This window comes from Chamaea fasciata, unplaced genomic scaffold (genome assembly GCF_029207755.1).
Source record: "Chamaea fasciata isolate MVZ Bird 193981 ecotype frontalis unplaced genomic scaffold, bChaFas1.0.hap1 SCAF_2, whole genome shotgun sequence".
In the NCBI taxonomy this organism is placed as follows: domain Eukaryota; kingdom Metazoa; phylum Chordata; class Aves; order Passeriformes; family Sylviidae; genus Chamaea; species Chamaea fasciata.
Window position 1 is genome coordinate 108,271,655 of NW_027094087.1, and position 23,816 is coordinate 108,295,470.

General features: G+C 42.3%; 1 protein-coding gene across 1 annotated transcript; it reads right to left on the bottom strand.

Moving 5' to 3' along the window:
- Positions 1 to 1,526: 1,526 nt before the first annotated feature.
- Positions 1,527 to 23,497, bottom strand: SRPX (sushi repeat containing protein X-linked). Its single transcript, XM_066177015.1, has 10 exons — positions 23,326 to 23,497; positions 19,911 to 19,970; positions 14,120 to 14,311; positions 13,325 to 13,501; positions 9,429 to 9,555; positions 7,472 to 7,593; positions 6,624 to 6,803; positions 6,074 to 6,207; positions 4,658 to 4,779; positions 1,527 to 2,555 (listed from the first exon to the last, which is right to left on the bottom strand). Exons 1-10 carry the CDS (start codon positions 23,486 to 23,488, stop codon positions 2,375 to 2,377), a joined length of 1,458 nt encoding a protein of 485 aa, XP_066033112.1. The 5' UTR covers positions 23,489 to 23,497; the 3' UTR covers positions 1,527 to 2,374.
- Positions 23,498 to 23,816: the final 319 nt, after the last annotated feature.

Consider the following 23,816-nt stretch of genomic DNA (forward strand, 5'->3'; position numbering starts at 1 on the left):
GGAAAGGCAGCTTGGGGTACAGCTGTGTCCACCACCCCACAGGCTCTTACCCTCCTTGCTCCTTTACAGTGGGTGCAGCATTTACTTTATTGTTTGTTTGGTCAGGTCTGGAGGGGAAAAGGTATTCCTGTGATTTTTGTCACCAATCCTGCCCTTGCCCCTTACTCCTAACAGCAACACTTGGAAAGCCCAGGGCTTCCCTGCCCCTCAGTTGCTCATCCTGGCAAACCTGGCACCACCACCTGCAGAGTTCAGGGTGTATCCTGATCCTCTCGGCCTTTGGTACAAGCACTGCAGAGCCAAGCCATGCTTTTACAGCTGCTCTTGGGTATTCAGCAATACTCTCCTAACCCTGGTAAGCAGATCATCCTGCTCAGAAGACATGGCATATCCCCACAGAGCTCCTCCTTGCTGCTGTCATGCTCCAGCCCACAAATTAGCTTTTGCTAGCTGGTGTCAAGCCTGACTTACCTCACTTCACATCCACTTCCTCATTAATTCACTTTGGAGGACCAATCTTTTTAAAAGAGTTTTCTTTCCTATTTCTTTTATTATTTCAGAGGATGTGAGAGACCAAATTCTGGTAAGGATTGCTTTAAAGATGCTGGTAAAACTGTTCTTCTGCTGACACCACTGAAAAATTTAAAACTGTACCTTATGGTCAAAGTCAAGTAAGCATTTGGCTGAAAATAGACTCTGCTCTTGAGGGGCAAGAATGAACAGCACAGCTGCTGGAGTGCTAGTTCAGACAGTCAAATTATGCATCATACCCTGTGTACACGCATCCAAACTGTAACTCAGTTTTCATTCCTCTGATACTTGTATTCTTCGTGTGTGATGTGTATTCTTTGCAGTAGATTGTCAGGACTGTGGGCTGTAACAAAACAAATGAATTTTTTTTTCCTGTTTTGATTGCCTCCTGATATTTTTTTATAAAACGGGGAACTTTTTTTGTTAATTTCAAAGTAATGACTTGCAAACAAGTATTTTCACAGCTCTGGAAGTGACAAATCCTTGATGATGTTTCCCTGGAGTAATATTTCCCTGCCATGAAATCAACAGCCTGGTCTGTCTCCAAGTTGAAAAGAGGGGAAAAAAAGTCTGCTACTCCCAAAGTGTTGGGCATTAAAAGCTCGAAGCAGTAGTGTAGCAGGTAAGAGCATATGTTCCTATTAAGAATTGCAGTACATGGGCCTCAGTAATTACTGCCCATCCTCCACAATGACCACTGCTCCTTCATCATATTCCCTGTGGCAATGACTTCCATGCTCCTGCCATCACCCATTTTCTCCTTGCTGCTGCTGAAAATCGATGCTCGTGTTGCCTTTGGCTTATGCTTTTTGTCTGTGATTGACACTTTCTTAGTGGAACTAAAAGGTGCCAGTGGGTTCCTTGTACACTTTCAATGTGAGGCTAATGTCTTTTATAATGGTTTGCAGAAAGATATTTTGAACCAACTTTTTTATCAGTTGACCACCTTTAACCCGCCAAGAGGAATTTTAGACAACTATCTGTTTGCAAAACAATATTTTATTAATAAACAGAATTATAAACAGTAAGAAAGAAACCCCAATTTTACACTGAATGAAAAATCCAAAATAAACTCCCAGAAATGTGCCTTAGTTCTTCACTCTCTGTACAAGAAATTCCATTCGGTAGTAAATCCTACATCCACATTCATCCAGCTGTGGGGTCCCCAGCAGGAGGAGGGACATCAACCTGTCAGAGCAAGTCCAGAGAAGGCCAACGAGGGGATAAGAGGGACAGAGTACCTCTCCTGTGAGGAAAGGCTGAGAGGATGGGGATTGTTCAGCCTGGAAAAGAAAAGGCTTAGGGGTGACCTAATTGTGGCCTTCCAGTCCCTGAACAGAGCCTACAGGAAAGATTGAGAGAGATTTTTTACGAGAGTCTGGAGTGACAGACAGTCCCAGGGGGAATGGCTGGGTTCAGAACAGGTTCAGATTAGATACTTGGGAACAATTCTTCACTGTGCAGGTGGTGAGGCCCTGGCACAGGCTGCCCAGAGAAGCTGCGGATGTCCCATCCCTGGCAGTCCTCAAGGCCAGGCTGGACGGGGCTATGAGCAACCTGATCTAGTGCAAGATTTCCTGCCCACAGCAGCAGGGCTGGAACTCAGTGACTTTTAAAGGCACTTCCAACCCAGGCCATTCTATGATCTAAAGATGACTGAAAGTACAAAAGAGGATTGTGAACCCTTCTATGCACAGCAGCTACATGGCTGGATAGATTCACCAATACACACAAAAAAATCACACCAGTGATTTCAAAAGCCATGATTTGTGTAGCACCAAGGGGAGAATTATGTGGATTAAAAAAAAAATTCACCAACAACTTCAGGCCCTGAAATGCTGTATTAGGGACATGACTGACCAATTTCTGCTTGCAGTTTCATCTCATCTTTTCTCAAGGGGAATTTGTCAATGAGGGCAAAGAGCTCAGCTGGTGTTGCTGGGAAAGGGTAGCGCTCCTTGTCCATGCCGTGCTTGTCCATCACCACGATGTTGAAATTGTAGTGGGGGATCCTCAGCAGAAGCCTGCAAAGTAAGGAACTGGTTTTGTTAAAGGGCAGCACCAGCCTCTTGGGTCTGAGCAGAGGATGGTGGGGATGGTCACTGGGGCTGCACAGAGTCCATCTCGTTTCAGCATAAACAAGGAGCCAGATGAAGAGCAGGAGCTGCATGTGCTGCAGGCTCTGCCCCTTCACTGGGGCAGTGTCAAGGTGACTGCAGCCAGCTCTGTTCTCTGCCAGTACCCACTGCTGTCCCAAGAGTGAAACAAGGTTAGACAGAAAAGGCAGTATGGACACATTGCCTAAAGAAAATCCTTAGGATGAAGCTTGAGTTACAAGTAAGACTATTCCCTTTCTTGGCTTCCATTTCCTGGCTTTTCCTTGGTATAAAAATCACAGTAAGAAAAAGCAGGACAAAATTAGTGGAGTCTGCTTTCACTGTTACCTAATAATAACAATCACCTGTGACTCTAATTTTAGAGGAACAAAAGCCACAGCTAATCATGGAGGAGTCCTTCTTCCAAAGTGGTGGAAGTGGTCATTTAAGCTCCTCAAGTAGCAAAAGCTACATAAGTAACAGAAGTTTATCTGTGGTGCTCCATTAATCTTTTGCCTGAAGGAGTAATGTACCAGAAGGTCCCTAGATACTCAGTCAGACAACATTATTAGTGCGGGGTAAATAAATTCAGGCAGCCATGAGAGAATGAGAGAAAGCTGCCATGAAGAAGATTCTGGGGGGATTCTGGAAAAGTGTGAAGCACCAAAACTGGCCTTCCTCAGCCTCCTAACAAGTCTGAGTGCTCAAGGCATAGTCTTATTGCAATCAGGGAGCTTGGCCATTAAATTCAAACTAAAATAAAGATTAAAGCTAAGCAATGGTGATAGAAAACTACACTCATTTTATGCCATATATCACCTAGGAAAAAATGCTCCTAAAAAATCTAAATGCTAAACTTCTGTGCTTACCAAAGTTTTAACTGGGGTACCTGCGCTCATTAGCTTACTGAAATGTCAATTCTGGACAACACCTTTATTCTTAAGAGTGCATTTCATATTGATTTGAGCATCTTGCAGAAGTAGAAGCTACAATTCACACACTAAGCAACAACAAAGAAAAAAATCAATGGAAAACTAACTTTCACTGAGTGCAGGGCAGGTCATACTATACCAATTTCTGAAATGTAGCTTCATTAAAAGTTGCAGGGGATGAGGGAATGAGGTGTTAAGAGACCTTATTATTTTCTACAGAGCCGCAAGAAAACCATTTCAACTTTAGTAAAAGTATCTTTTTTAAAAAAAAGAGTGTTTTTGTGCTCTCCTTTTTTTTTATTGGGAACAGATTTTTTTAAAATAATTTAAAAAACCCCTCTCTCTGCTGTGTCAGCAATTTTTCATTGTCTCCAATTAAAACTTACTCCCTCTCCTCAGGCATCTCATAGATTATGTAGCCTAAAATGCTCCTTGACTTTTTTCTAAACAACTCTTTCTTTTCCTGTCAATGAGGCCATCACTTTTGGCTTTTTTTTTTCCTCTTCCAGTCCCTAGGAAATGCTGGCACTTGAAGTCTCCCTTTGAAGTGAAAACCAATCTTCTGCCAGTCTAAACCCAAGTCAAAACAGTTGAGGCACCTCAGTAAAACTGCTGATGCTGCAGTCAGGCTGGGGAGGCTGAGATAATTTCCTCTTTGAAATACAGCTCATCTCATTCCTACATGTGGGACTTCAAAGAGTTTCCCCTTTCACTGCCTCCCCTTTAGGCCTGGCCACAACCACCAGCAGCAGCCCTGGTGCAGAGGATGGGCTGTCTCTGCCATTTGGGGCTGTCCTTGCAAAGGAGCAACTCCAATACAAATACAGACAGACCCTGAAGTGTTTTCAGCGGCAGCACCCAAAAATACAGACTTATATGTCTATGAACACAGTCATGTAATTAAATAAATGTGTTAATTGTAGCTAATACACAGAGAGCAAATAAATCCTAAAGTGTGCTCACCAATATCTACTTTCCACGTCTTGCTGTGTATATTAGAGTAGCATACATGTAATTGGAGAATAAGATGCAGGGATCCAAAGCAATGCATCTTGTAGGATAAGGTGCAAACATAACAGCAGTAAGAGCTTCCTTTACCTGAGCTGCAGGGCAAGTGATGGGGGCAGCAGCTTCACTCCTATTCTTCCTATCTGTGCTGGGAAGACACCAACCAACTCCACCACAGTGACGTGTCGCAGGTCTAACCCACACTGTGCCGGCTGCAAGGGTTAGGAGGAGAAAGAGGGATATTGGTTATCCCTGAGAGAACAAGGGGATGTTTTGAGTGTGAAGCAACTGTTCACAGAGTCCCTCCTGCTTAAATTAGTTAAACGTTTTAAACTGATTTGAGAGCATGTTTTGCAAACACTCAAATTCTCACAGCAAAGACCTGGAGCTTTGTGACCCCAGGGGAGGTTAAGTAACAGATTCTCAGATACTCTTACGAAAACCAACACACACCTAGGAGAATATCAACTTGCCTCTGTAGTTATATGAAAAGATGCCAGAATCTTAAGCATTGTACCAATAATCTAATTTGGCAATCAAAGCAAATTATGTGAAACAGAACATGACTGCAGAAAGTTTTCTTCCATTCCAACTCATTTGCCCACTGTCAAGAAGTGGAAAATGTACTATAGCCATTAAATTCAGTTTTATCAATATGTCGAATTTTCTAGCCAAGCTGACCTAATAGGGAAAAGGAGCTGCTTTGGTTTTTTTTCTTAAATACCAATGTAATTTAAGCCAGCAGTTAAAAACCTCATCACATTCATATCTCAATCATTTATACTGCATTTTGCTACAACTTGTGAGAAGAAAAAACAAGACAGAAGCACTTGTTGCTGTGAAAGAATATAGGACTGGTTCCTTTCCCCTAAGGACACAGATACAGTTTGGAGATCTACCCCTAAGCCTAGTAAAAAGCCAACAAGGGCATCACACTTACAACATATAAGAAGGACGATTACCAGGTGTTTATAGGGTTTTTTGGAACAAAACACCGCAGGTGTTACCTTCAGCACTCTGGATGATTTCTGTGCTGTGCCTCTGGTGCTTTGGTGGCTGGTGCACTTTTTATTTCTGAAGCTATTCACACTTCCTTGCATTGCAGTTGCAAATTCTGTAAGCCTGGTCTGCATGAGCTGCTTAAGAGCTGGAAGGTTGAGTTTGGGCTTTTTTTTAAACTTCTTTAGCAGCTGAGGAATTTAGGGAATTATTATTGAGCACAACTTAAATTAATCTGGGGAGGATGGAAGGGCCAGAACTGCCTGGGACTCAGCGACTGGTCAGAGGCAGCACAATCCAGAATGGAGCTGAGTTAGAGACTGGGAGGATATTTCAACTCAAACCCCTGTGAAAAGGATTAATCTGGAACCTGCTTGAGCCAGATCTTCCAGTGGCTACAATGTAACAGCTGAAGTTTGTAGACTTATATAAAAGTGGGGCTTGCCCTCTGGAGTCCTTCTTTAGAGAAAAAAAAATAGTTGCACATCCCCCTTTAATGTGTTTTACCTGCAGCATCCCCAGCTGCATCCTGTAGAAAAAGTTAGCTGCAGTAGGAGTTGAAATAATCAGCAGTCTCCGCTTCTCATAAAATTGATCAAGAAGTGCAGCTGCAGTCCTCACATTCACATTAATATTCATGGCTGGAATAAAATAAAACAAAAGTAATGGAGCATACTGAAAACAGATCTATTTCTAGAGGCAGAGTCAGACAGCAGAAACACAAGAACAAAAATCAATAATAAAGAAGACATGGGTGAAATGCCGGCTTCATTGAAGCCAACAGTTTTACTGTAGGCTGTTGTAGCTTGCACAATAGAATGACTTCAGAAAGTGACATTTTGTAGAAAGCTTTGAGCTAAAACTCTGGAAAACAGCAGTCAAACGTGGCAAAGGCTTCAGCTGTACGTGTAAACTGGCAGGGGAGAAAAGATGGCAAGTTTCCTACCTCTGGGACACTGCAGCTGTATTCCAGCACACATCCCCTTCCCAAATTCTCACTGCCCTAAGAACCATTGTGCTGGATTCCTCCTGGTAGAGTGGTGAAATACTCACTTACGTGCACAGGTTGGCTCCACTCCTGACCACCCCAAATTGTACTGGCACACTCGAGCTGGGCTTCCTTGCAGCTCATAGCCACCAATGCAGGAGAACTCACAGGTAGCACCATAGTTATTTCCATCACCTGAACACTTGATGTAGCCATTATCTGGGGCATTTAACTTCACACAGCGCCTGACTTTGAGCAAAAGAAAAAAAAAAAAACACAACAAACCAAAATGAAAGCCCCAGCATGAATCACCATTTGTTACTAAGGTAGCACAGGTCAGTGGAAAAGCAGCATCAAAGACACTGTTCTGTTTGTTTTCTGTATTATTAGTCATGCACTTTAAAACTCCAAACAACCAACCTGAACTCCCCCACCCCTCACTCTTACGTAAAATGAAACAGATGTGTAGGTGTGTGCATGCAACAAAAGGTCATGGAGCACGAAGGGCTGAAGCTGAAAACTATAGGTCACCTCTGTATATTCAGCTCCAGAGGTTAACATCTGGACCTGTGAAAGGGCAGCCCTGCTTGAGAGATGTGAGCCTCAGTTGAAAAAAAACCCATCACCTCCTCGTTTCAGCAGCTCACAGGCTACAAATCGCGGAGAAGCTGGCACAAGGGAAGGGGTGTGGAGCTGGAGGCAGGGCTGATCAAAGCAGCTCTTCCTGGATGTGCAGGAATGCTGCAGACCTGGCCCCCAGGGTCTTCAGCAAGACTGTTCTCCCTTTTAGCATCATCACAGGAGTTTATATACACAGACATATGCAGATAAATACAGAAATGAGGACATTTTCAAATTGCTTACTAAGACAGGTGCAAATCAGTGTCTGTGTTTACAGAGTAAAACATCATCCTTACCTCTGACTTTAACAAGAAATTTGCAAGTGCCTTTGTTTTCAGCTCTGTCGTACACAGTATATTGGATTTTGTGGTCGCCTTCTGGAAAATGTGACCCAGGTGGCAGGCCTTTCAAAATAACACTAAACCAAGAGATAAACCAGGACAGACATTCATAAATTCACCAGTATTTATTTACTCACAATGCTGTAAAAGCCTGAAGAGGGATGTTTGTGGCATGCCAGGATTGTCTGGCTGCCTGCAGGACAGAAGATTTGAGAGTAAGCAAAGGAAGAAGCTGGGCAGCAGCAACCAGAGGATTTAAATTTTCTTCCTACAGCCCACCCTGAGACAAGGGGGTCAGAGTGGGCAGGGTCTGCTCCCTTCCTATAAAACAATTCATAGTGGAGTCAAGCCCATCATCCCCAGAGGAACTCAAGCTTCCTTCTCCTTACAGAAGTCAACATTAAAAAAGAAAACTTCCAGCCTCTTACAGTGGGGATGTATTCCCATCTGGCTGCTCTGAACTGCTCCTATGATTGTCATTTGTGACTGTTAATATGTACAGTATGTACAGAAATGGAACAGAAAGTGAGATTCAGTGTTACAGCAGAAGGGTGTGGTGATCCACAGCATTTTCACCTGGAATTTGCCCCTGTCCCGCAAACGAGGTGGGAGAATTCAGATATGTAAAACATAATCTCAGTATTGAAGCAGAGAGCATGCAACCACAGAGGTTTCCATGTAATGGAAAAGGTTTTGTACTCCTGAAACTGAAGGGTTATGCATTTAAGAAAAAACACTGCATACTCTATAAAACAGCACAGTTTAGCAATGTTTTATAAAAATAGAGATTTGATGTATGGAAAAGCTTCCACTGAAACAAGAGCTTGGCTCTTTTGAGCAGATAACAGTTACTCATATGACAAAGTCTACATGGACCATTCCCCATTTTTTTCCCTATCAGACGTTCCTTTGTCAAAAAGACTTAGGAGTTTCTTTATCCCGACATTTTCCAAGTTTTTACTTTACTAGGTGTAGTTTTTGATGTTGTTAATTGTCACCAAATTGTTATATCTGACCTTAATGGCAATTAAGTTTTTAATTATGTAATGAATTCTTCTTTATGAAATTATTTAATTACAGAGGGCAATATCATTGTCTTTCATTAGTTTTTTCTGTATTCACATGAAACTGTAAGCATCTTCAAGCTTAAAAACTTGAAGCTTTTAAGCTTAACAAGTCCACTAATGTAATGATGTGACTTGCTTACTAAAAGAAACAGATTTTCCATGCTCCCACCATTACAATAATCCAGATAGATTGACCTACATCCTACATGATAAAAATGGGAAAATCCGAGAGAATATTACCACCAGAAGTACTGCCTGCTCTTCTGGAAAATGGGACTGTGAAACCACAGAAACTGACAAATTTTGAAGTGTAAAGTCTAAAGCTAATGTTTAAACCCACCAAGGTTACAAACAAGAAACGTTACTTTAAAGGTAACTACAGAATCCTGAGACATAAATATCCAGGACTACCTTAGGAAGAAACCTAAAGATGACTGTGGATATTATTTTGTGACACACCTTGGTTTTTTTAAGACAGTCAAACTTACTTCTTCTGTTACCTCCAACGCACTACTCTGTTTTCATTGTTATGTACAAAAGGTAACTTAGTGGAAGAAAATTTGTTAATTATGAGACCCACAAAGAAGCTCTGCTAAACTTTACAGCTGCAGTCAAAATGCTGCTATTGTTTATTCCACCAGCTCACAATAACCAGTTCCTGAACAACTCACCTCTAAATTGCCAGTTTTTCCAGTTAAATATGTGATTCTTCACAGAGCAGTGATATGTGACAGTTATAAAAAAGAATCTTTGATGAAATGAAGGGAAAAGGGTACCTGGCCAGCTGAATTGCTAACAGAAGAGTAAGAAGGAGACAATGCAAACATGCAGAGATTTTCACCTACTCTGTCAGAATGCCATCAGCAGTGTCCCGTCCCTCTGGTGTGTCCCAGAACACTCTGGCTGTCAACTTGTTGGGCTCTGCAGTTTTCTCCTTCACACTTGGGCACTGGATCCTTGGAGGTTCAGTATCTGTTGAAATCAAAGTCACAGAAAAGGGCACTGGAGCATCTGCTAGAGCTGTGCATTTTCCTCACGGCTCCTTCCCTGCTGTCAGGGTAACCCAGGACCACCTCCAGCTGGCCTCCTCAGCTCTGGATTCATCCCAGCCAAGGCACATGGAGCCTGGAGCCTCTACTTCTCACCTTGTCTTGGGTTGCAATGCAAGATGTAACCAAAAGTGTGTATTCTATTACCATGTGTTGAAACGGGTTGGGGAGCTATTTTCCTTATCTCTTCTATAACCCACTCCTCATAACTTTGGGGGGGAGGGGGTGGGTGCCTTCTGTTAATGGCCCAGCTGCTAAAAGCAGGTGGGGCAGTGTCCTTTATCTCTTCCACCACCCGTCCTCCCTCCAAGGGGATATCTGCTGTTAATGGGCCATCGAGGCTCACTGCATAAAATTACATCATCCCATTGTGAGATGCTCCACCCAGCAGGAGGAGCCAAGTATTCCTACCTGGATAAAACCTGAGATTCAAAACACCAGGAGAGCCTGTTTCCACTGGATTCCCAGAGGAAGACTGGACCCATCTCATCACCACTGGACCTTCAGAGGAAGACTACCCCCTTCTACAAGATCATCTCTGCTCCAACAGAATCACATCTGTCGCTCCAGGACGATTTAACTGGCTACCATCACTCTGACCAACAGACTGTCCGGTTGTACTTTGACTATGCCAGTGTTTTAATTTTTATTTTTAGTATCTAGTAAAGAACTGTTATTTCTATTCCCGTATCTTTGCCTGAAAGCCCCTTAATTTCAAAATTATAGTAATTTGGAGAGAGGGGGTTTACATTCTCCATTCCAAGGGAAGCTCCAGCTTTCCCTGGCAGACACCTGTCTCTCCAAAATAAGACACACCTTTTTGTAAGAAGAGCTGACAATGACCAGACCCCCTTTGCAATGCAAAAAACCCAACTAAAAGTAGTTACTGTAAATTTCTGTACATAGTTCAGTTAAAAAGTAATGTTGACATATGATGGCTTTGAATTCCAAGGAGGGATGTCCAAGATCACACCCAGGGAACATGGACATTCTGTTTATCTGCATTCTTTCTCCATCTGTGCAGTAGTTAATGTGATTAAGAGCATTTTTAAAGCACACTGAACATCAATCAGTTCCTGCATAGTAACTTTGCATGTTACTCTCTAACTATAGAATAACATCCTGGCTATTTTTCCTGCAGTAATGGCAAAATGAGAAACAACAGAAGACTGGCACAATTACAATTTTGTGGAGAATCAATGCTGAATTTGATTTTTTTCCTAGTAACTCTTATAATAATGTCTTACATCAGTAGCCAGCACTACTAGGACAAGTATCCTAGCAATACAGCCTCAGGATGTGACAAAAGGATGACTTAGCTTGGTGACAGCCATTTATCACAACCTCTGTTACACAGTCAGCAGGAAAAGGCAAGCTTTCCAGAAGAAAAGACAGTGATAGTTTTCAATCTTCTAGAGGAAAGTATCTATTTCAATACATGTTACAGTGCATTAAAGATATAATGGAAATATTATTCAAGTGAGAATTGGCATTTTTCGCTGATAACCAAAACCAGCTATACATTGATTTTGCTTTTAATCAAAATTATTTCAGCAACATGAGGGATATCCTTCCTCTTACAGGGCGGGGACACGAGACAGTCTGCTTTGTTAGGACAGAATACTCACTAACCCTAAGGACCCTGTAAGCCACTGCTAGACCATATCTAAAAAAAAAAATATATCCTTCCCCCTCCCCCCCACCCTTTTAATGAATGTATGTTTGACTACTGAAAGGCCTTATGCCTTTCCTACATGGATCTTCACTGCTGCACTGTGAAACCCACACAATTTAGTGCAAAAATTCTATACAGTGCAACTGCAGTATAAAAGAGTAGAGGAAACCCCTTGCTTTCAAGTGCACTTTAAGTTTGGGTCTGAAGTAATTTTAGCCATACTCAATCCCAAAAGCTGTGGAATCCCCAGGACACTTCCATGACATGAAGTTTACCAGCCCAAGCCTCTGATCACAAGTAGCATCCCTACTGTGCAACTGTTTGTATATCAAAGTTAAGAAACTAAGCAGCCCTTTTGCCTTTATATTTCATTAGTCCCCTCAATTTCACTTCTCAGGTGAAAGTGAGCTGTTCAGCCACTCCTCTCCTGGCCACTGTGTAGGCTGCAGCTCTGTAACTCCTGAATTACACTAAGGAACAAGTGTCCAATTGCAAATGTCATTGTACTGTCAGAATCATGTCTGGCCACAGTGATGTCTGGTCACAAAAAAATCTCTATCTCGCCTGTTAAGAAGCCAAAATACAACCTTATTAAACAGGCTGCTAACAGCAGATCTCACTATTTGCATACAGGAACTGTGTGCACACAAAATTTGAAGGGACCTTCTCCAAACTATGTGGTATTACCATAACTTAAATCTTAGTATTACTTTTACTGGGTTACTTGGGACTTGTAATCCTAGGCAACAACTGGGACTTGAAACCCCATGCAACAACTACTCTGCATTTTTGGAACAACAAAGAAGTGTTAGTGCTACCTTAGCCTCTTTTCTTTGCTGCTTAAGGTACTCGCTTACTTTACACTGCAAGACATCATCCTTTGTAATAAGCACACCATCTCTGCAAACAGATGAGCTTCTGAAAGTGCCAGGAAATACAGAGGATTACATTTTATCATTTCCAAACTTAAAAGGTTTGTTTTTCTTCCTCTGTCCACACCATTGAGAAGGACAATGCTTGTATTTGCATATAAAAACAAAGAGACACCACAAACAGTCTAGACCTTAGCATCTCATTTCTACATTTGTACAACACCAAGTAACAGGAAACCTGGAAAACATTTTATGAACATCAGGCCACAGTGGAGAGGCTCCAAAGCCATTTGCCAACCTAGACTGAGCCACAGGCATTCTGAGGAAAACCAAGTTATTATACACACAAAACACAAAGCACAAACACTCTACCACCCACATGCTTTAAATTACTGGTAGCCATTTCAGAATACTTTCCTTTGGGGGTGGCTGCTGAAGCTTTTATCAGAGGCTTCCCAGAAACAGGGGCAGCAGGCTGAGACTTCACTATGTGCTGAAATTTCATTAGTAGTCAGGAAAGTTAAATCTCAATATTTGTTTATCTCTCTTCTGATTTATGTACATAAAAATACTCTTCCAGCTGAGGTTCCCAGGAGACCACTGACTATGTAATGAAAATTGCTGGCACAACTAGAGTGAACTAGGCTGAAATTTAAATTAGCTCACTGCAACCATGCTGGTAACTACAATCCATTTGCATTCTCTGGATATATTTGAAGACCATGATCCCAAGGAAGAAAAACAGTTCAGACAATAGGTTTACTTTCAAACCTGTTTTTGACCATTAGGCAGAAGAGAGCGTGACGGACTCCAGCACAGAGAACATGCTGGAAGAGCAGCACAGTCATCACAGGCTACCAGGGAGTCACTCAGGAATCACCAAAGGCTATTACAAGCCTTGCAAAGGGCTGGCCATTTACACCAGACTCATCTCTATTAAAGTGGTAATGCTTGGATACTCGCTTTGGACTGAAAGCACTGAGTGACAGAACCTTGCACCCTTAGAAAACTGTTCTCTGCTCTTTTAAGAGGGACAGTTGTTTTTTCTCCCCATGAACTGGATAAAAACAGGCCTTTTGGGATTGATGTGTGCAGGAGTTGGGCACTGGCAGGTGCCTCAGGATGCAGATCTAACACCCACTCACCAACACAGGCCGCTGGCCGGCCGCTCCAGACCTTGCTGTCCATGCAGGTGACGATGCGGTCCCCCTTGAGCTGGTACCCCGGGGAGCAGTAGTACTCACACCTCGAGCCAAAGTAGGCACCATCCAAACACTTGAAGCCCCCGTTGGTCGGCATGGACAGGGTGGGGCAACGCTTTTCTGGAAAAGGAAACAAAGACTCCTGGAAACCTGCTACCCTCCCCCTTAACAGTAATGCACATGTGGGGTGTTACACAGAAATAAAGACACAGCTGGTAAACAACAAGTGGGAGAAAGTCTTCTTCCAGGTGAGGTTTTTCTACACTGTTCTCATTAGCTGCATTTCAAATTTAACTCTACATAAGCATTAGTGGCCTGATACAATATTTATATGAGAAAAGGGATGACAAGTACCTATTCCTCTCTTCTCAGAAAATGGTTTACTGTAAGGGCCCATTTAGACACCTGATACATATTGTGTCAACTTAGAAAGTATAAGATGGGCAATATTTTAAAACAGCTTTATGGCTCTGTCCTAAAACTATTCCCACAAATCAAAATCTCACAATGATAAAATATTTGCTATCTGTCATGAGTGTTTGTACCACTGAGATGCTTATCACATCATGTACCCCTGCGAGATCTTCAACAACAAACTGATCTACATATCCAAGCATACTGACAACCTTTAAATAATAATAATAAAAAAATCCAAAAATCAGTTTCAATGGCAAATAAGAGTCTATTGTCTGAACCTGGAGCACAAGTCACACACACAGAGATTTTGCAACCACTTACGTTTGCACAGCACCTTCCCAGACCAGCGTTTGCTTGACTGACAAATTAGTTGGTGAGGGCCATGCAGTTCGTAGCCTTTTTGACAACGAATATCACATCTGGTGCCCAACACATTCTTGTAATATTCCCCTTGAGGTGTCCTGCAGTTTGCATAACCATGTTTCACTTTAATGGGGGAGCACCACGGTGTTTCTGGCACAGAGAAGGGAAAAAACCCCACACAAAGCAATTAGAAAAATGTAAACATTCAGACACAAATATAAAATCACTTTGCATAACCAAGGTCAGAGAGAAGAAAAGGAAAAAACCCTCTTATTTTAAAAAGCCACCAATCTTTAAAGTGGAGAACACTGCAGAGGTGCATTTACACGAGGAGGTCAGCCCTTTAAAGACTGGAAGCTCTTTTTTTTATGACAAACCTTAAAGATTGTAGGCATTATACTGGAGGGGTTGGGAGGGCAGGTGGGGTTTTACTATGCTTTTTGTCCATGGATTAAGTCTGCCACCATGTGGGCAGTTTGATGACAACTGGGCCATTTCTCCCTCTTGTTTTTAAGCAGACACATCTAACTGCTCTTTGATAAGAGAAGTTTGCATTAGGAACATCTTGGTCTACCTGCAGTTGTCAGCTTTCCACATTTGGCTTAGTGCTCACTAACAAAAAATAAGTTCTGCTTCCATAATAATCTGTGCCTTGCAAAACTCAGGGATGGCTCAGGCTCTCCCACAGTTAGAAGATACCACTTTCATAAATCATTTCGCCAATATGTCACGTTGAACCTGCCCAAACTGAGCCTTTATTAACTGGCCAGGACTACGCTGGAAAATATTCAGGATATGGGTACCCCCACCTTGTGAGGATTTACCACCACATTGTGGTGCTGCTGAGAACAGTACCAAGTAGAGACTTCCCTTGCTAGCTAAAGTTTCACATTTTTTGTTTAGCTTTAACAACAGGGTGCACCAAGAAAATGGGCAGCTCCTCAGTAGAAGTTTCCTACACAAGCGGTGACTAAGCCTGCCCCTTTCTCACATCCAAGATTTGAAAAGCACATTTTGGGAGAGGAGAGCGGGAGGAAGGGAGGGATTGCAAAGCAAAAAGGGAAAGATGACAAATTCTGAAATCCTGTGTGACAATGTGTGACATGAGAGAGGGGCATGAAAAAACATTTGAATTTTGCAATAAGATAGAAAAAAACACCCCCTAATCAAATAAAACACGAGTTTTAGCCTTCACACTTACGAAGTCACAAACAATATTAAAAAATTTCTACATCATACTTGGCAGATGTTCACTTCTAGCTCAATTTCCATAGTTATTAAATACATTTTCCTACACTAGTTGGATCAGCTCTACACATAAACAATAATCAATACAGCATCTCTCATACATGGGATATTTATATTCAGTGTGCTATGTCTCTAGGACATATTTATACTTTCCCACTGGAAACTAGCTTTACATATGTATTTTGCAGTGCTGGTCCTATGTAAACACAAATAGCATCTGCAGACTAAAATCTGAGATTAATCACCAATTATTAATTACCAATCTTTTGCCTAGACCAAGGGTGCATTTCCTCTAGAGTAGTCCATTTCTGAAGCAGTTGCATTGTGATATGCTTCTTTTTGTCTTTCACCAATACAAGTAAAAACCTTTTACAAACATGTGTAGGTGAAATTATTCCCAGTGTCACCAAATACACAGTAACTGAGGCACAGGACACAAGCAGGCCAGCCTAACAGCACCCCTCAGGTTAAGGGCAGAGTACAGTTCAGCTCTGGCTCAGCCACACAATCATCCCAGCTCTGTTTCTCCCCACCTATAAGCCTTTTTTCTGAATGTCAAATACAACCTCTGCTACTTACCTTACAATTATGCAAATTGTTTTGGTGGACAGTGGGTTTTGGTTTGGGGGTAGGATTCTTTTTTAGAACTATTTTCTGTCCCTCACCCTAATCTCTATCCCACAGCTCCCAAAACACATTTAAAAAATCCCCACAGCCACTGACTTGGGCCATTTTGTTGAGGGGCTGTATCACAGTGGCTCCCACTTTTCATGCTTCTTGTGCACCAAATTAAGACTGAGACAACAGAAGAGGAGTGTGAGCTAATGGGAACAGAAGTCAACTGCTGAAAAAGTGAGTGATGCCAACACCCAGCTCTGCCTCCTTAACTGCTACCCCAGGGCTGCTGGTGCAGTCTCAGCCACCACCTCCAACCACTCTCTGGGGGAAGTCACACATCTTGGATTCACAGTCTCTGTCTTGTTCACCTCCTGCAGAAATCCTCCTACTCCTGAGCTTTCCCATAATCGCCACTTCAGTGGTCTCATGCCCAAACTATCCGGCTTTTCTGTCCCACTTGTTCTTCCCATGCCCTGAGACCTTAAACTTCAATTTATTTACACACCCAAGCTGGTCCTTAACTAAGAAGTAGCCCGCAGTAACTTCAGGTTTAAGCCATTCTGTAGAAAAACTAAGACAACACTGTCTGCAAGGGCAGGACTGGGTAGATGAAAACTCATTCGGGCTGAGCTTTCATCCCAGCCAGTTATGTAACCCTTCAGCAAATCAGTTCAAGACATTTATGGCTTGGGTTTTCCACATGTATAAACTCCCAATGCACATCACTGGCTTCCTTTGTAAAGGGTGTTAATACAAATATGCTTTGCAACACGATCAAGGGGCTAATAAAAATAAAATAAAGAGGGCAAAGAAGCTGTTTGAGGTATTGCATACTGCCTCAGTTTTTCCTGCAAATTTTTGTGGTTTTACAAAATCACTTAACAGCTACCCATATATTTACATATTAAAAAAAAGGGGTAGCTAACAGCTAAAAAATGCAGTTTAATGCACAAACACAATACTGAAAAAGTAAAAGCCTTTCCTGTAGTGTCGTTGCAGCTACAGTGGTTCAGAGAGAGAAACAAAGCAAGCTCCTAAACAGGGTAAAATGCATCTTACACTGGACCAAATGATTCTGCCAGAAAGAAAAACAAAAACATGCTTTCGTATTCAGATAACTTGAAGAGCTTAGGAAGAACATCTGTTTGATTTAAAACATTATAATGCTTCCTCTAGAACTGATTGTGATTAGAAGAAAGTGGGTGAGGCAGGGTTTACAAGCCGTTTTACAAATATTGGGGGTTAGACCAATTTCCAGATACTGCTGGAAAAAACCCAACTAACTTGAAAAGCACATCAAAAAATACAACAAAGTTTAAGATCAAAGTTTGTTTATTTTTAAGTGAAGGCACATACTGGTTTTCAAAGGCTAAGCAGCTACACAGAGCACTTGTGGAATATTAGGTTTGTGTGAAGCCCCAAGGGGTTACACAAGCTGTTCCCTGCCTCAAGGCAAGACCAGCCATGTTCCTGAAGGCTTTGGGGACTGTAAAAGCTAGAGGTTTCCCAGACACCTTTTATGGAACTTCACCATCTATACCAGGCTCTGTTCACCCAACTGAAATTTGAGTTTTTATGTACTAGGACCTATGTACTGGCTTTTTGTATAATAGAAAGTTTGCACCTCAACAGAAAAAAAACCCCTAAAAAAATCCCTGAGCAATACAATAGCCTGAATTTTCACTTAGTAATAAAACATTTCAGAGACTCAACTCTGTGTTTGAAGCCACTGGAAAACAGGCAGCAAGCAGAAATGGCTGAAGCCCCAATGTTGTGTTTAATGGATACTGCTTGATCATTCCAGTCTCTGAGAAAACATCAGGAATGCGGATCACCAGAGCAGTGGCACTGGAGCTGTGAGGAACACAGGAACTGCTGCATTCAGGAAACCTTTCCTCATGAAATATGATCAGAGATGCCAAGTGGCAGGAAGGAAAGGACTTCCTGGAGCATCATCTCCCCCAGCCCCTTGGTCCTGTTTAAACACCAACCTCAGCTGAGCTCTTCCTTCACAAACAGCAGGCAAAGTGACCAGCTGCACTGCTGCTTGCTGCTACACCAGCCAACAGAGCTGATGGTTCACCAGGGAGGAAGGGAGAAACTCCTTATAAACGCTGTAGGCACAGAAAATCTTGGCCATGTTTCTCTGGAAAGCTGAGCAAGTGGGAAAACATCCAGATGAAGACAAAAGGGTTTGGTAGGAGGCCGATTTTCACCCCTCCCAGTAAACTGCAACGTTTTGTTTGCAGATGTCAAAGAGGATGAATCTGTGTGCTCACTTGCACATGTGTAGAAAGAAGAAAACAATGCTGCTTACATATGTGAACATCAATTATTAAAATCCATTCAGTTCCTGTTATTGGTAAGTTTTATTTGCTAAGAAATGGGCCACACCCAAAATGCTGGACTGCACATTTGAGGAAAAGCTCTGAAGATTGCTACACAGCCCACTTTTCCATCTTTTGTCTTTCTCCATCCCCTTCCCCCAAAAACCAACATAAAGAAGTATGCTAATGAAGAATCAGCCTTTTCCGTTCCAATGATTTGTACTCTTACATTCACATTGTCTGTTCCTCCACATTTGGCAGAAGTGCTTCCAAACTTGGGGCAGTTTTTAATATTTGTGTGAACGAGCCATTATGTTTCACTTACCCTGGTGACATTTTGGCTGACATGAGTATAATCCATTTTGGATCACCATACAAATGGAATTTACACAGAATCCACATTTTAACTACTTAACTGCCCTGGCATGAATTGGCATTGATTTATCTTCATGATCTCTGAGTTCTTTTTGTATGTGTCTGCAGAGGATCACGTGTTAAAAGGCAAAGAAAAATGACTTAACCTAAATAAAGCTTTAGAGAATTATTTGTGCACATATTTGAAACCAAATTTTATATTTGAGTGTTTTACTGGGAGGAAGATGAGACATTTATGAAAACGGCAACATAGCCATAAAAGCTGTCTTTCCCCTTGGCTGTTCATAAATGTCTGAATTATTTTATGACTTACCTCTCATATGGCCCACTGATTCTTTGCAGAGAATCAATAATGTACAACAAGACACCAATGATCAGTATTTTCAAGTAATCAAAGTGATGATAACAATAGCATGTCCATAGATTAATTTTCTCAAAAGAAACAGCATTTAAGTGACAAATGAAATGCTATGTTTCTTTAACGTCTAGGCTTCTGAGGGACTTTGGCAGAGGAGAGTGTTATTAAGACAAAAGCAGACTTTTTAGAAAATGCACACAGCAAATGGAAGATTTATTGGTTGTGGCAAAAAACTTCCCACTCTTGTTGAACAGCAAAGTCTTTCAGAATAGGTAAGAAAACTTGAATTTGCTTCATAAACATGCCTGTCTGATCACTCATCCAGCTACATGATTTGGTTTTGGAATGCACACATGCATTTCTTAAATACACTTCACTTGGCGTTTCAGGTAGCAGGTTAACCTGAAATGCAAGCGATTTTATGGAAAGAAAAAAAATAATGAAAATCAAGTTCTCTTGCATGTATTTCTATACATTACCATCAGCAAGCTCAAGATTTGAATCAGCTTATCATTGATGGTTTTTCTTAGCATGTATGGATATGAAAGAGAAGCTCTTCCTGATTTTCATAATTCAACAACCTGATCTCCCAGGAGCAAAGGCAATGTAAAAGTTACTTACTCAGGTGCATGAAAGAGCTGTGATCAATATTTGGCCTAATTTCCATCATTAAAAACAGCAGAAATTAAATCTTGATCTAAATATCCATGAGAAAAAACATGGAGCTGGATCACCAAGACTGTATAATCCATGAAAGGAAAAAGAATGAAGCTTTCTGTCAGCAAGCAGTTGATCCTCTTTAGCACATAAGCAAAGCATTCACCTTTGTATCTACTGCGTGCATAAACATCCTCATCATCTTCAATGGGTGAGTATCCCGATCCTACAATACAAAATAAGAGAAAAAAAAAACTGCAGCAAGAAAGGAAACATAAATTAAATATAAAAGAAAGCTCTGAGAAAAGACATGCAAGATTAGGATGCAATAATCTATGCAATGTCATCAGCATGGGCTTCTCTGAAGCTCAGAGTCATAGCAGACCCACTTTATAGTGAATTTGGAAGGGGGAAATAGATTTGATAATCAAGTGAAATAGTAAATTTCAAGTGAAATAGTAAATTTCTCTCGGTGTTCCTGGAGCAATGTTGTGCAATGTTAAGTGGCATATGCCAAGTCACAGCTCATCTGTTACCATGTAGGTGATCTACTGAGCAGAGAGAGCAGAGCAGGTACAGGTGAAGGGCCTCAGCAGAGGTTTCACTATAAAGTGGTTCCATAATGTCAATGGCTGTTAACAGCCATCAGGCCAAACAGCGAAAGTAAAATGTAAATAATTTAAATACAACCATCCTTTATGACCTGTCAGATCCTCACACCAAGAACAAGACATTGAGGTACATGACCTGCAAACACATGTTACACTCAAATCAAAAACACGGTTTGGTTTCAAGCATTCTTCTGGCGTTGTTCAAATAAAGAGACTACAAAGCTCCATACTTTTAAAACCCTGTGCAATGGCTGAAAACTTAAAGGTAGAAGCTGCTTTCTAAAAACCAGAAACCAGCTGGAGCACTGACTACTCAAATAATCCATCAATAAAACAAAGCAATTGGCAAGAAAGCCTTCAAAATTCCCTGAACAACACATCTAAAATTAGCAACTTCAGAGTATGAAGTCTAGTCTAAATTCTAGATAAATCTTTTCTACAAAGAAGGGGTCATACAAATTCCCCCTTTGAAATATCCTTTTAAAAACCATGCATGCAATAGGCAGATACTCAGGGGCCACAGGAGCTCCTCACATGGCATCTCAAGTTACAGCATTTGGAGTTATTTCATCGCCATTTGTGGATGTCTGAAACTATGGTCTGTACAAACTGCTGCTTAAAGTTACACAAAATTATTTAATATAGCCACCTCAACATTATTGAATTCAGGCACCTCAACAAGCTGCTGACTCCACGTGCAAAGCATACAACCACTCGGCAGAAATCAAACCCAAGAGTTTGATTTCTGTCAACAGACTCCATTTCTTACTAACAAAACCCCCAAATTATCTGCCCAGAAATGGTGAAACTTGATTTCCTACTCTACCAGACTCAAGAAAACCCAGAACATGTATCTGCAGCTGCTCCATGGGAGCATCTTCCCCAGCACTGGATCACTGGGAATCTCTCTACCAGTTTGAGCTGGGACCTGAAGAAGTAAATTTCCAAACAACTTGTCCTCTGAAATAGAGGGATTTATATATAATGAAGTCTTTTAATTACTCAGAATAATTTCTCTGGATTTTTTGTATTTATTCTTGAGGTTCCATCTTGATACCTAAACACTGACATCTGAGAGACTTTTGAACACAAAACCAAACTTTTCTGCACTTGAAATCTGACTGCATAGCAAAAAAAGTAAGCTGTGATCCCTGAGGGCTTCAGGAAGACCTTGATATGTAAATGAATACCTATCTAAGCATCAATTTTTCTGCCAGAAATTGGAATACTCTTAGCTGATTACTCACTTTCAGGGTTATAAAACTGTTACCTCAGTGTTATCATTAATAATTGTCCAAATTTTAGTGTGCAGTGAGTGACTTTAGCATTTAAAATTGGTAAATCTTAGAATTACATGAGCTCTTATGCATTTGCCTTTCCTTAGACAAGAAACAATTAAGTGCCTTTGAAAGTTTTCTAGGAAAAACAAGGAGTTTTTCCCTACTCTTGCCCAAAACAAGGCTCTCTTGATGGAGCACAACATCTCCTATTTCCAGCTCATTTTTCACCTCAAAATGAGAAGCCAGCCAGGTCTCTTTCCTAACAATCAGTGTTTTCTTAATAACCATAGCAGGCTTGGCTTGTGGAGCCATGGGAGAGGTGTTACCATTTCACCTCTATTTTCTCAGCCACAAATCAAAGTGCTTCTGCTTCACATTCATTCAAAAACTGACAACCAAGCCATGTAAGGACAAAGCATTGTTCTGTGTTGGAAGTGCTAAAATTATCCCAGTTCAGGGTAGAGCAGGTTCCTGTCAAAAACAGATGTGGATTTTGTTCTGGCAGATGTCAAGCAAAACGCATGAAATAACACTTTCATTTTAAGACTAATCTATGGATTTACACAATTCTGTTTATGTCAGGAAAAAAAAAAAAAAAAGATTTCTTCATTCACAAAATTGAATTCTGTCCCCATTGCAAAGGTTCACTTGTACAGGTCTGATGGCAAGATCAGGGCACAAGTACACAGTGCCAAGCCAGCCACTGCACACACATGAACAGCACTTCACATGTTATTGTGCTATAAATCCTTTGTAACAGAGAAAGAGAAGAAATACGACACATAAGAGGCAGAAGAGCTATGCACACTTGCTTTCCCAGGGCTGACATAAGATTTAGCTCTTTGAGTTTAATTTAAGGTAAGCTATAGACAACAACAGTAGAGTACATTAAACCAACCTGACACTTTTCAGTTTACTGCCCTGAAACAGGATGAGTTCTGGAACACAAGTCCGCTAAGGAATTGCTGAGGGAGCTAGAGTTGTAAAGGCTGGGGAAAAGGAGGCTCATCACTCTCTAACTCCCTGAAAAGGAGAGTAGCCAGGTGGGGTGTGTCTCCTTCCCCCAGGTAATAACCAACAGGATGAGAAAGAGGAAACAGCCTCAGGCTGGGCCAGGGGAAGTTAAAAACAGCTATTAGGAAAAAAATTCTTCACTGAAAGGGTCAAAAGCATTGGAACAGGCTGCCCAGTTGAGTCAGTATCCCTGCAGGTATCTAGAAGATACCAATATGGCACTTGTGGCACTTAAGGACATGGTTTAGTGGAGAATTTAAAAACAACATTTTGGAAATTCATTTTATAACAGTCACTTTTGGGGGTATAAGCCCAGATCCTCAGCTTCTGTAAACTGACCTTACCCCAAAGAGCACTTGAAGAAAGCGTGTCAGGAAACAGGGCTAACAACTCATCACTTTGTCGACCTTAATGAACTTTTTATGCTGCTAAACTAATGGATAATTTGGCTTCTAATATTCCTGATGAGAACCTTGAAGGGAGATTCCGAGAAAGCATGGCCTTAATGCCACGGCAAAGTTCTGGCAGGGAACACGGCGGTGAACACGAGTCGCGGGGAAAGCAGAGCTCGGTGCTGTCGTTTCAATGCTAAAATTCAGCGCAGCGGCCCCGGCCCGGCCCCGCTCCCCGGCCCGGCTCTGCCCCGGCCCCGCCGCCCCTTCCTGCCCTTCCTCACCCTCGTACTCCAGGCTGGCCCGGGCGCCCAGGGCCAGCAGCGCGGCCAGGCGCAGCCAGCAGCTCCCCATGCTCCACACGGCGGCTCTGCCCGGCCCGGGGCTGCGCGGCAAGGGGCAGGAGCAGCAGCAGCAGCAGGAGGAGGAGGAGTGGGACGGGGACATTCTCCGAGCGGCTCCCGGGCGCCGCCGGAGTCTCCTCCTCCCGCGGCCCGGCCCCGCCTCGCCTCCCGGGAAGGGCGCTCGGGATCCGCCGGGGCTGCGGTGTCGCCTGTGCCTGTGTTGTCCCCGCCGAGGGGCTCCCGCTGCCCTCCGAGGTGGCCTCCGGGAACCGCCCGGTGGTGCCCTGGCCCGGAGAGATGTGCGGGGTCCCCGCCTGGTCCGGGAGCGCCGACCTGCTGCGCCGGCCCTGCCTCAGCCAGAGCACCAGGGCCCGGGAGAGCGTGTCTGTCCAGATGTCTTCCCAGACACCACAGAATCAACTGGGTTGGAG